At 37.7% G+C, this 12,577-nt stretch overlaps 1 protein-coding gene across 4 annotated transcripts in view; it reads left to right on the forward strand.

Annotated features, from left to right (window-relative positions):
- MAP2K5 (mitogen-activated protein kinase kinase 5) overlaps window positions 1-12,577 on the forward strand; it is a 281,458-nt gene that overhangs the window by 56,802 nt on the left and 212,079 nt on the right. For all 4 annotated transcript variants that reach the window (XM_003784455.3, XM_023509981.1, XM_023509980.1 and 1 more), the window contains exon 8: window positions 3,696-3,760. In XM_003784455.3, the coding sequence (XP_003784503.1) occupies window positions 3,696-3,760 (65 nt within the window). The remainder of the gene's footprint in view (window positions 1-3,695; window positions 3,761-12,577) is intronic.

Genomic DNA, 12,577 nt, shown 5'->3' on the forward strand with positions numbered 1-12,577 from the left:
CCATCATTGTTGTTTCGCGGGCCCAGGCTGGATTCAAACCTGCCACCTTAGGTGTATGTGGCTGGCGCCTTAGCCACTTGAGCCACAGGTGCTGAGCCTGGCTATGTGATTTTTAAAACATTTTTCTTCTTTAAAACAAACATCATAGCTAATGAAATTGCTTTTAACTTGTGAGAGCCATTCAGTTGATATTTTATTTTTCTGAGTCAGTGGCCATCAATAGAGGCATCTTCCTCTAAACTTCCACCGGAGACACTCTGCTGATTTATAATACTGAGCTGGAGTTTACCGAAAGACTGAATTCTAACCTTGACTAGGTGTTACTGAATAGTTATGTCACCTAAATGAATTTAGCTAAATGGCCGAAAATGCTATAAAATTCTGTGGTTTTTATGATACTTGATCCTAAGTATAATATTGCAGTACTCTGAAGGCTTATAAAACCCATTTTCTTATGTAATGAGCACTTAATTACACTTCATTCACTTTAAACCTTCATTTGGAAAAGTTGAATTAATAAAGGCAAAAATGTTACTGGATATTTGTGATTCCTTTAATGATTTTTTTCATAGATTGATTGAATTAACCCATTTTGATCAGAGAGATGAAATTTTCACTTTTTTCATAATCATTTCTTGAGTACAGTAATTTTCTCTACTAGTTTTCCTTTTTAAAATGTTTTTATGTGAATAATATTTGTATACTATATAAAAATTAGAAAATTCAAATAAAAAAGAATTATAGAATTCAAATAAATATCAAAAAAAGAAAATTCAAATAAAAAATCATCAATCAGTTCAGAGGTCAGACAAAAGTCTGTATAACTTTAAAACATTGTAGAAACCAACACTTCAATCATTTGTGTATGGCTACTGTCTTTTAAAATTATTAATTAATTAATTAGAGACTGATTCTTGCTGTATCTGGTCTTAAACTCCTAGCCTTAAGCAGTCCTCCCACCTTTACCTCTCAAATTGCTGGGATTACAAGCATGAGCCACTGTGCCCAGCCCTGGATCCTGTCTTTTTGAGTGACCTGGTTCTCTTCAAAACCATCGTTATGCAAATTTTGCAATCTTCTGCATTATCTGAAGGAGTCTATATATCTGTCTAGATTTTTTTCTGTCCTTGAATCTGCTTACATAGTGCTTAGTGCACATGCATGTACACTTGCAACAAACCCTCTGCCCTTCTCCTCGCCTTGCACCCTCTCCTGGGCTCTCAGCCTATTCCCTATGCTCCTTGTTAGGTTGGAGTGCTGGGAATGCAGATTGGAGAACTACTTCACTTCTCTTTTCACTCTAGTGGGTATTAGTGATAAAAAGACTGTACTGTCAGGATTGTAATGATTGAATGTACTCAGAGATGTTCCATACCCACACTGTTGCCTGTGGTGGAGAGAATAGGACCGTATACTGTGTTGCCTTGACTCTATATACTATTAAATAGAGCGACATCCTGCTTACCCTTAAATTTCAGGGCCCCTAATTCAGGATTTCTATACTTGAATGAGTGAAATAATCTCTCTCCTAGAAATATACTGCAAGCCATGGTAAGAGCACAGCTGAGTAGGTAAATTAATGTTACAGATTAGGTTGTTAGAGATATACTCACCTAGAGAAATGTTCTCAAGAAATCAGCCCAGTAGGCTGTTTGTAGGCACTGTTTGGTACTGCTATTTACATACATATCCTTCGTTGATCAAAGTAAACCAAATAGCGACTCTGCTAGTATATAGCATCGCAGGTTACTTTTTGTGCTGCTTTTCCTTATGCTGCTTTAGTATTTATTATTCATTCCAGAATAATGAGGTTTTCTTTTCTTCATGCCACATCTTTTTTTTTTGAGACAGAATCTCAAGCTGTCGCCCTCAGTAGATTGCTGTGGCGTCACAGCTCACAGCAACCTCAAACTCTTGGGCTTAAGTGATTCTCTTGCCTCAGCCTTCCAAGTAGCTGAGACTACAGGCGCCCGCCACAATGCCTGGCTATTTTTTGTTGCAGCTGTCATTGTTGTCTAGCTGGCCTGGACCAGGTTCGAACCCACCACCCTCTGTGTATGTGGCTGGCGCTGTAACCACAGGGCTACAGGTGCTGAGCCAATGCCACATCTTTTTTTTTTTTTTGGCCAGGGCTAGGTTTGAACCTGCCCTGTCCAGCATATGGGACCGGCGCCCTACTCCTTTGAGTCACAGACACCACCCGCCACATCTTTTAAAATATTTGCAAAAGTAGTAAAGGACAGACTTCCCCCCACAATAGGAAAATAGTTTCCAATCTGTCTTGTCTGTTATTTCTTCATTGACCCTAAAATAGTAATTAACAGATTATAAATTGCATCAATCTGATTGTAGTTAAATTTGGTGCCTGGATTGGCCTTTACACATTAATCTGCCAGTATTCTTTTAGGGTTTGGCAAAACAGCTCAGAAAGGAAGCTGTTTCTGTACCTGCGCTGTACTCCTAATTATCATAGCTCTCTGAAGCTTCAACTTTGGAAATATATAGAAGAAAAATATTTCCCTTGATAAATGAAGCCGTGCTTTACTCAATTGGTAGAAGTTTAGAGTAGAGCAAAATATTTAAAGCTTTACTATAATGGTCTGAGAGCAAGCTGTTTTTTTTCCAAGTGATATTGAATTAAAAACTCCATCCATTTTCTATGCATGCAAGGCAGTGCAATTCCCTGGAAATTGATTTTTTTTCAGGGCTTACTGTGGCTTTTCCCAAGCTTTAGCTATATGGAAAATAACACCTTTATTAAATCCACTTAGTGAATAAAGTTGGCAGTTAATTTTTAAACAACTATATCAGTGTGTAGAAAATTACTGAATGCATCAATTAAAGTCTGACTACTCATTTGATACATAATTATTTAGGGAGTTTTCTAAAAAGTGAAACATTGTTTTCTGAGCACTAATCTGAGTCACCTTACTGTTCATGACACAAATGAGAGTAGTATTTGAGCTATGATAGGTTTTTATAGAACCTTGGAAAATGTATCTTGTATTTTATATGTTATAAAAATGACTTTGTTTTGTGAAAATAACACGTCTATATGTTTTCCCTGTGTGCATTATAATATTTGATTATGTGGGCATTTTAAGGTGCATTGATTTCACACTTTTCTGTCAGCATATTTCTGCCCAGTTATTGGTATATAATAGCTTATCATTTGCAAAGAAACACTGTATCTACTATAGGAAGATTATAAACATTATTTAGTTTGTGAAATGTTAATTATCAGGTCACTTGAGTTTTCAGGGGCCGATTTACTTGCAGATTATGCATTAGATTACTGGGTGTGTGTCTGTGTGTGAGTGTTGCCTTCCTAAGTTTGACTTTGGTTATTGCAGTGCTATTTGGCATTGGTTATATGCAGTACTGGAGATTGTTTTCTTATCAGTATCTCTGACCTGACCCTTTTGAGCTATGTTATATCATTCCGTTTTGACACCTTTTATCAAACTTTAATGAAATGACCCAGGCAAACAAATTGTCATTAAACTTTCCATCACTTTGTCCCTTGGTATCGTCTTTTATAAATTGGACAGCAAATGTTGTATTGATCTTCTCGTTCTTGCAGCTGAACTTGAAATGACCCAGACTGCATGTTGTTTATGGCCCAGAGTTGCTTTTCCTTGACATTTCCATCCACAGCATGACACCCTTTTTGTTTTTCTTTCTTTCTTGTGGAGATGAATGAACAAGACATACGGTATCGAGACACCCTTGGTCATGGCAACGGAGGCACAGTCTACAAGTGAGTAGTCAATTTTGTTTAAACTTTCTATCCACTTTTGCCAAATACTGAGTACCCAAGTTCTCCATGACAAAGATTTTTAAATGACCACCAGTGCTTAGATTTGATTTCCACATTGACTCTAAAATTCTGCAAGGCATCTATTTTCTCAGAATTGTCTGAAAAGTGCATTTATATTGCCTTTTTCATATTTCTGAGTCTGCATCTCTCCTGGGTGTGTAGTTAATAGTTCACCATTAGCAAATGTACCTTTAACTGGCCTGCCATTAATGCATTTTTCCCTTTGCCGTTTAACACTATTTTTTTTAATTTGCTACCACCCTATTTTAGTCCCCTGCCTGTTTATAGTTTTGCCCAGTGGAAGCTAGACCTTATAAATACCATTGCTTTGCCCTGTGTCGACAGTGTAAGTTATTAAAAAGCCTTCTTCCTGTTGTATTTCCTTCTCTCCTCACCCTAGTCCCCTGAGAGAATTTCTACACTTTGATGAATATGTTAAGTTATAAAATTCTCCCAAATTCTAGTTGCAGTGATCTTACCCTAAAGGAGTGTTCATTTTCATATTAAAAAATGCTAGCCGTAAAAAAATAGTTCTCTCTACAGGGAAGTCTTTCTCATGCAGTAGTGCAAAGTTTAAACCACATAATATAATATCTGGTACTTAATAGTCTGCAATGGTGTATGAAAAATATTCCACTAGGAATTAAAAAAATCTATACTGTGTAAGAAAGCCCTGAGGGAGGAATAAGGCTTTCCTCCAGAGAGCTATTTTCCATACACACACTAACCCTGCATCGCATTATGATTGTGTTTTTACCTTGGATATTTTAATGTTGATATTGAAAATACTGTGTATTTTCAGAATTATAAAATAATTAATTTATTTTCTAATTGGTTACTCCTAGTCTTAGAAATTTGAGTTGTGATTGGCCAGGTGTACAATAAAAATTGCCCTATTGTTCTGAGACCATGAGGAATCACATCCTAAATCCTAGAACACCTCCCACCTCCACATCTATGCAGTCTTGGCATAGGCTTTGATTTCTCAGCGTTAGAAGCTACTTTGAAGTCATCTGATCCAGTTACCTGTCCATGGCCTCAATCCTCTACAAATACAGCCAGGATGTGAGTCCTTTCTCATCAGTATAGTCCTCTGAGAACTAATATTCACATATTTGGATTATTTTTCCTGTGTGTGATGCATATTATGAATAGTTGTTCTGCTGTGATAATTCAGAGAAATAATCATGTGTTTCTTGAGTGATCTTTGGGCCTTGATCTTAAAATGTCTGAGCCCTAATGTGTCTGATGAGTTTTAAGACTGCTAGTATCCTTCCCTGAGTCATTCTTACAGTCCTCCCTATGGACCTCCAGTACTGCCTGTGTGGCATATCTTCATCTTAGCCTTCTCTTCCTTACTCTTATCTGCTTTGAATTTTTATTCTGTTCTGAAGGCTTGAGTTCAGGTACCTATAGAAGGGAAAGAAGAAGAAAGAGAAAGAACATACTCCGATTTGCTTCTCTTGAGTTCTGTGCAAGGAGCAGTTTAAAACCTTAGTCTTTTTTCTTAGTGCTTTTATGCTCATTGCCAAATACAATAAAACAGAAAAGTTTTTAGCAACTCTCTGGCTTTCTTTTATTGGCTTCAAATGAAATCCAAAAACATTTCTTTACACTTCTAACCTACCTATCTGTGTTACGTCGCCAAATGTATAGCTTTGTATCTCTTAATTGAAGAACTATTGTGAATTTACTGTCAATATTTGCTCTAGAGCAGAAGAAACATAAGAACACCAAACCCCAGCAAAATTTTATTAGAAAATATCCTAAAACTTTAAATGCTTTATCTTAAAACATAGATTTATTTGAAGGGGGGAGGGGTATGCAAGAAACTGGAAATAACATGTCCAACCCTCAAGGAAAGATTACAATATGAAATTATGTTAATGTTTTTAAATTATTTTTTATGATGATGAAATATGTATGACAGAATTTACTGTTTTAGCTATTTTTTTGAGACAGAGTCTCATTATGTCACCCTGGGTAGAGTGCTGTGGCATCACAGCTCCAGCAGCCTCAAACTTCTGGGCTTAAGTGATTCTCTTGTCTGAGCCTCCCAAGTAGCTGGGACTATAGGAGCCCGCCACAATGCCCAGCTATTTTTCTGTTGTAGTTGTCATTGTTGTTTAGGTGGCCTGGGGCAGGTTCAAACCCGCCAGCCGTGGTGTATGTAAATGGCGCTGTAACCACTGTGCTATGGGTGCCGAGCCTTGTTTTAACCATTTTAGGTGTACAGTTCAGTAGCATTAAGTACATTCAAATTGTTATACAGCTATCAATACCATCCATCTGCAGCCCTCTTCATCTTGCAACTGAAACTGTGTTCCCATCAAATAATAGCTCTCTATTTACCCTATTATTATTGTTTTTAGCTAAGAAGCATGGCTAGAACTTCTCTTTTCATTAGGGACCATACTTCATTAGGGACCATTCTCCCAGATGTCCTTAGTACAAATTCTTTTAATTTTTCTAGAACACTATGGTGACCATAGCAACTTATCCTAAGAGTTCATTGGCTACTATTGCTAATATTCAGCATCAGTGTTGTAAGATTTGATACATTTTTAACAGTGGTTGCTTGTGGAGGGTAAATGGCAGTATCATGATAATTTTACTACTTTATATAGTAGATCTCTTATAAAAAAATTCCATTTATCGTATTGATTCTTAAGAGGAGAGAACATGAAGATACCAAATTGCATAACTACGTTGATCTCTAGGCTTCGACTTGTTCTTTTATCTTTGGCTTTTAGTTCAGCACAAAGAAATGGTGCAGTCATCAAGAAATGAGAATCTACTTTATTAAAGTCTCTATAAAACCAAGTGTTTGATGTGTTGTGATTGAGTTTCTCCTACACTAAGTTCACCTTAATGGTGTTGATAAAAATTGTGGTATAGGCTATGCTACATAAACTAGATGAAGAAAATATTGGAAAATCTACTCATTGGTAACAAAACTGCCTGATGGGCCTATTTAATTTTTTTCTTATTAAATGTAATAAAGCTAATAAGTAAAAGCATAAGTTTAATAGTTCAGTCTTATTCACTCTACTTGATGGGACATTATGAATTTCAAGGGATATATCGTTGTAGCTGTAATGTGTATTGTTTAATAGTTGATACATTTTTATCCTTTAAGTCTAGATGTTCTCTACAATTAAGCAGTATGAAATTCTGGCCCCAGACATACAAACCAAATGGTAATGTAGATTCTGTGGGTTGTTCCCTGCTGAGCTGTTCTCTGTGTTATGATAGTGATCTAGCCAAATAATTTTAAGTTAATATTTCTTGGATTACTGATTTGGGCTAAATGGATCATAGGAGAAATACCTTAGACTGACATATAGCCCACCCCTAGAAAGAAGACAAGTTTAGGAAGAGGTAATGAATGGATTTTATCATTTTCCAGAGTTCTGCAAGTTGCTCAAAAAAATAAAGAATAAATTCAGGAAAGACATGTGTTCTGATTCCCATTCAGAGATTCACAGTGAATTTCAAAAACTTCAAGAAAGTAAAGAACAGCGTATGTTGTGTTTAAGTGTAGGAGCTCTCTCTGGCTCGGCGCCTATAGCTCAACCAGCTAAGGCGCCAGCCACGTACACCTAAGGTGGTGGGTTCGAATCCCCAGCCCGGACACGCCAAACAACAATAATGGCTGCAACCAAAAAATAGCCGGGTGTTGTGGCGGGCACCTGTGGTCCCAGCTACTTGGGAGGCTGAGGCAGGAGACTCGCTTGAGCCCAGGAGTTGGAGGTTGCTGTGAGCTGTAATGCCACGGCACTCTACCCAGGGGGACAGCTTGAGGCTCTGTCTCAAAAAAAAAAAAAAAAAGTGTAGGAGCTCTGAGTCAGTCTTGCCTCTGCCACTAACTAGCTGTGTGACCTTGGACAAGTTATATAATATCCTATGCCTCAGTTTCCCCCTCTATATAGTAGAGATCATAATAGTATCTATCTTACAAGGTTGTGAAGTTAAATGAGATGATGCATAAAAGGCATAGCACTGTGACTGACACTTACTAAATGTTAGCTACTGTTAATGGTAGTACTAATAATAGAAAAATTATTTAAGCCCTACTTCCAACCTTTACTTCTGTTGGGGGGGCCTAATGTACCCCTTCACAAACCTCCCTCCTCCTAAGACCAAGGACCTAAAGGACCTAGTTAGCCCCACCCCTGAAACTTGTGCCCAAGGACCCTAACTCACCAAAGCCCTCCGGGCAAGTCGTGGAATTTGCCTACTCCCTACAGCCGTATAAAAGGGGTCTCTACCTACCCCTGGGTGCAGATGCCATCTTTGCCTGACCTAAACTTCTCCGCTCCCTCCTGGTCTCATCTCTGGGTGCTGCAGCTTCCACCTTTCAACTTGGCCATGGGACTCTTCTTGAGGAACATCTATAAACATCTTGCAGAACTATAGTTCTGTTGAACTAACTTTGAGAAATTCTGCATTTACATTCAGATACATATTATGCTTCTCTGTTTTCTCCTGTTCTGTAGTTGTTTCATGAATAGTGAGATTTATTGTTCAGTCTTAGATACGATGATTTTTTAAAGTTTCAAAGTATTTTTTCTTTTATCATAGTTTATTTTCAAACTGCTATAGGACAGCTGGTACAATATTGAGCCCATTTTACCACTGAAAAAACTAGGGTTTACAGTCTTGTGACATTCAGTGGCAAAGCCAGATCTCTACACACCGTCTCCTTTCTTTTTGCTCTGTGTTTTCCCCTTAGGCAGTATTGCTTCTCAAGGTCAAGCAGAGACCATTGTGTTTCTTTGTGTTTTCTAGTCTTCCTAAGAATAGAATAGATCCTTGATGTATGTTGGCTGAAATGAGAATGAGGCCAGTGGAAGCTTTTTTAATCAGGTTTTAGTAGGGCAATTTAATTGCATCATCTCCATATCTAGCTAGTTTTAGAGGCTGCATAATTGTTTTAGAAAATTACCAAAGAAAAGACATATATTTCAATAATTTTTTTTTAATGTTAAAACTTTGAATACTTAGTATCCATTAAACTAGTATACTAGTTACTATCCTTTTTTCTTGGATAGTATGTCCCATTGAGGTGAAAGTAATTTACAGGCACAGTTACTTTGTGGAAACATTTTTTGATTTCAAAGCCAGACAGACTCTTCTTCCATGACGCATTGTTCCATGGAGTTACTCAATCTATGGGTCCAGAAATGAGGTAATATTTAACTCTTAGGATTAAATCTTGCTAAGTCTGTTAGTTGATAATCAAGACCATCTTCTGTTAGTCCTTCCTTAACACAAATTATTCTAGCTAAAACTCAAATTGTCAGCTTTTTGGCCATATATTCTAGCCTATAGGTGTTGGAAAACAGTGAATTTTCTACCTCCAGTTCCTTCCTGCAGGATAGTTAAGAGTCTAGTCTGGATGTTGGGTAGAATTTTCTCAGTGATACAATAGGTAAGATATATGCTACCTTTGTAGTGTTTTGAAGATTGGATATAACCATTATTTAAAAATTAATTTGAATTCATCTGGAGACAGAAGAGAGAAGGGATCGTAATTCTGAAAGGGATTGGTCTTTTTTCTCTTGTCTTATCTATTTTAAGAGATATTTGTTGGGCAATGGCTGGGGATGTTCCTGGGATATGGTAATTAAGAACTTCTGAGCTATTAAATTATATTCTGTCCTTGTGATAGGGCTATGGGGCCAACTAAAACATTAAATTTGTGTTTGGGGCCTGGACTTGGACTAACTCAGTATAGTAATGTGATTTATTTAATGAAAGAGAAGCTTTGATGATCATTTATATAAAATAAGAAGCTTTGATGATCATTTATATAAAATAAGAAAATATAAGAATTGCCTAGTTAAATATTATTTTTGGTAAAAAAATATTTTAAAACATTAGTTTCCTGAGAAGGAAACATCATAAAAAGAGCCTTGGATTGTGAAAATACTGGGAACCACCTAATACCCAGAAAGCTGTGACTACTTCTTTGACCAGCCAACCTGAAGGTGTCCAACCCAAGCAGAGAGCAGTTGGTCTGGCCCCTACTTCACTGATGACCCCACTCCTTTATTTATATTTTTTCCCTGACATGCATCTTATAATTTAAGAGTCATTTTTAAAGGGTTTTGATAATGACCTGAATGCAAGGGTGATTGTTTGATTTATTTTGACTTAAAATTCCAATCAGATGAAGAGCCTTTTCCTTGCAACCAAGATCATATTTTAAACAAGTAAACAAGACATCATCCTGATGTAGAATTAAATACTTTCATATGGCTGTATTGTGTTACAGTATCATGTGACAAGCAAGGGTATTAATATTTTCAGAAAATCAATGAATATTTGTCAGATAAAATTAATTATGTATGTTTCCCTCTCTCAGCATTTACTGTTATAGGTTTGTTTTATATAATAATGTGTATTGTATTGATTAGAATTACGGAATGAACTAGAGTTCATGATTCTATACACCTTTCCCACGTTTGCTTTCCCACCCCTCCACGTTCCTGTAACCTCACACATGCTCATATCCATTATGGCGATGATGGATTATTGGCATCCAGCCAACATGACAGGATGTCACAGGTCGCTGAGCAGAGATTTTCAGACTCTGTTTCCACCCGAATTAACCATTATTGAAATAGTTTATTGAGATTGAAGTATTGATCATTTTCTGCTAACCTTGGCTTAAGGGAAGGAAGAAGAGGCTGTGGTGTTTTTGAAAGACATTAAATTTCATTTTAAAAAATCTCATTTATTTAGCCTTTTCTTCTTTCTGTTTTATAGCCATTATTGTTTTATTGCTTGAAGAGGGTATCTTGACTTTATTTTTTATGACAGTATAATTATACTTCAGAAATGCACTTGATTACTATGGGTAACAAAATTGTTCTAGTATATTGGTTTGGCCAATATTGCTATACAAACAACTTTTCAGTCAATTGAGTCTGGTAAAAATCAATACATTATGGTAATATTTCAAGTAAGAATTTGCTGAATCTAAGTGTTTCAACCCTATCTCCTTTCAGGGAAAAAATAGTTTTGAAGTGGCAAGACTTCTTTTCAATATTTCATTTTAATAAAAGTGCTTTCTTTATAAAGAAATTTAAAGTCCCCAGCAAAAGCAGTTGTGAACAGGTAAACATTACATTTGCATACTTCTGTATACTAAGGTGGATGATATCTGATTTCTCTCTGAAATCTGTTCTCTTGCCACTTTATGAGGGTGTAATATCCGGGATTAACTTCATCTGTAGTATGCCACTTTTGAGTTCCTGTGTCTAGTTCCGGGTGCTGAGTTTGCAGAGATACGGACAGTTCAGAGAGCACGCAGAAGAAGCGTGGGCAGGATAATGAGGGGTCGGGGAATTGTGCCTCTTCAATCCTCCTTCCTTCATTTGCCAAACACCCAAGTTCTAAGCATGTGCTGTGTGGAGGGAACTGTGTTGAGCTGGGGACAGTCTAGCCTCAGGGAACCTGTGTGCAGATGGATGCCAAAGTTCTGTCTCCAGGTAAGCAAAGGACTTCATAGTCTGGGCTGCATGTCTGTAAGTGTGATCCACAGGCCCCAGGGACTAAGGAAGAAAAGGTCAGGAAAGGCCTCATGAAGCAGCTGGTATTTGAGTTGAGAAGTGGTTGAAGGAATTGGATGACTTTTCTCCGAGGAGGAGACAATTAAAGGTCTCCATGACAGTGGATTTAGAGTCTGACGGGCATTCTTATAGATAAGGAACCAGCTTACTTTAGGCACAAATAGCCTGCCTTGAATGCCTCTGTGACAGTCTACCTCTGGCTAGAAAGAGTATTGTACTTTTTGTGCTGTCCTTCCTACTGAATTTGTCTTCCCTGAAGGAGAGTTGTGTCTGGATTATCTTGGTGAGAGACCTCACCGTACCCAGCTGGGTGCCTTACCTGCTATTGGGCACTTAGTCAGTGTTTCAGCAATTAATCTACACAGGCAGATTCTTTGTGGCCTAAGTGTTGTTTATTGCTGGTAGGCAGTAAATTCCCCTACTTTATGCAGAAACGTGACTTTTGTTCAGAATTGCTGAGGAAATAATTCCCACTTAGGTCTGGACATGTAATGACTGCTTAGGCAGGCTTCTTCTGAGTCTGAAGTTCCAGAACTATATTCGGCATTCAGCTATCATAAAAATCTTTTATCAGGTCTTGCTTGGGTTTTGTTCTTTAAATTTTGTTTTACTGCATATTCTTTTATTCAGTGAATGCTTACTGAGCGTCACTATGTGCCAAGGACTGTTCTTAGCCTGTGCGATCAGGTAGTAACAAGATAGACAAGCTCCTTGCTCCTGGAGCTCACACTAGTGGAGCAAACAACAATCACAGAAGTAAATACTGTAGTGAGAGGATATCAAACTTCTCAAGTTCTGTAAGTTCTATAAAGAATATAGATGAGGGCAGGGTGTAGTAGCCCTTTCCTATAATCCTAGTACTTTGGGAAGCTAAGGAGGGAGAATCACTTGAGGCTGGGAGTTTGAGGCCACCCTTGGCAACATAGTGAGACACTATCTCTACAAATAGAAAAATTTAGCTGGGCATAGTGACTCATGCCTGTAGTCTGAGCTACTTGGCAGACTGAGGCAGGAGGATTACTTGAGTCCAGAAATCAAGACTGCAGTGAGCTATGATTGTGCCACTGCACTCCATTCTGAGCAACAGAGTGAGCCCCTGTGAGAACGTAGAAGAGGTACTCGGGAAAGGCTTGTCTGAGGAGGTGCCACTGCACTCCATCCTGAGCAACAGAGTGAG

This window comes from Otolemur garnettii, unplaced genomic scaffold, assembly GCF_000181295.1.
Source record: "Otolemur garnettii isolate 467f Iridium unplaced genomic scaffold, OtoGar3 scaffold00011, whole genome shotgun sequence".
Classification (NCBI taxonomy): Eukaryota; Metazoa; Chordata; class Mammalia; order Primates; family Galagidae; genus Otolemur; species Otolemur garnettii.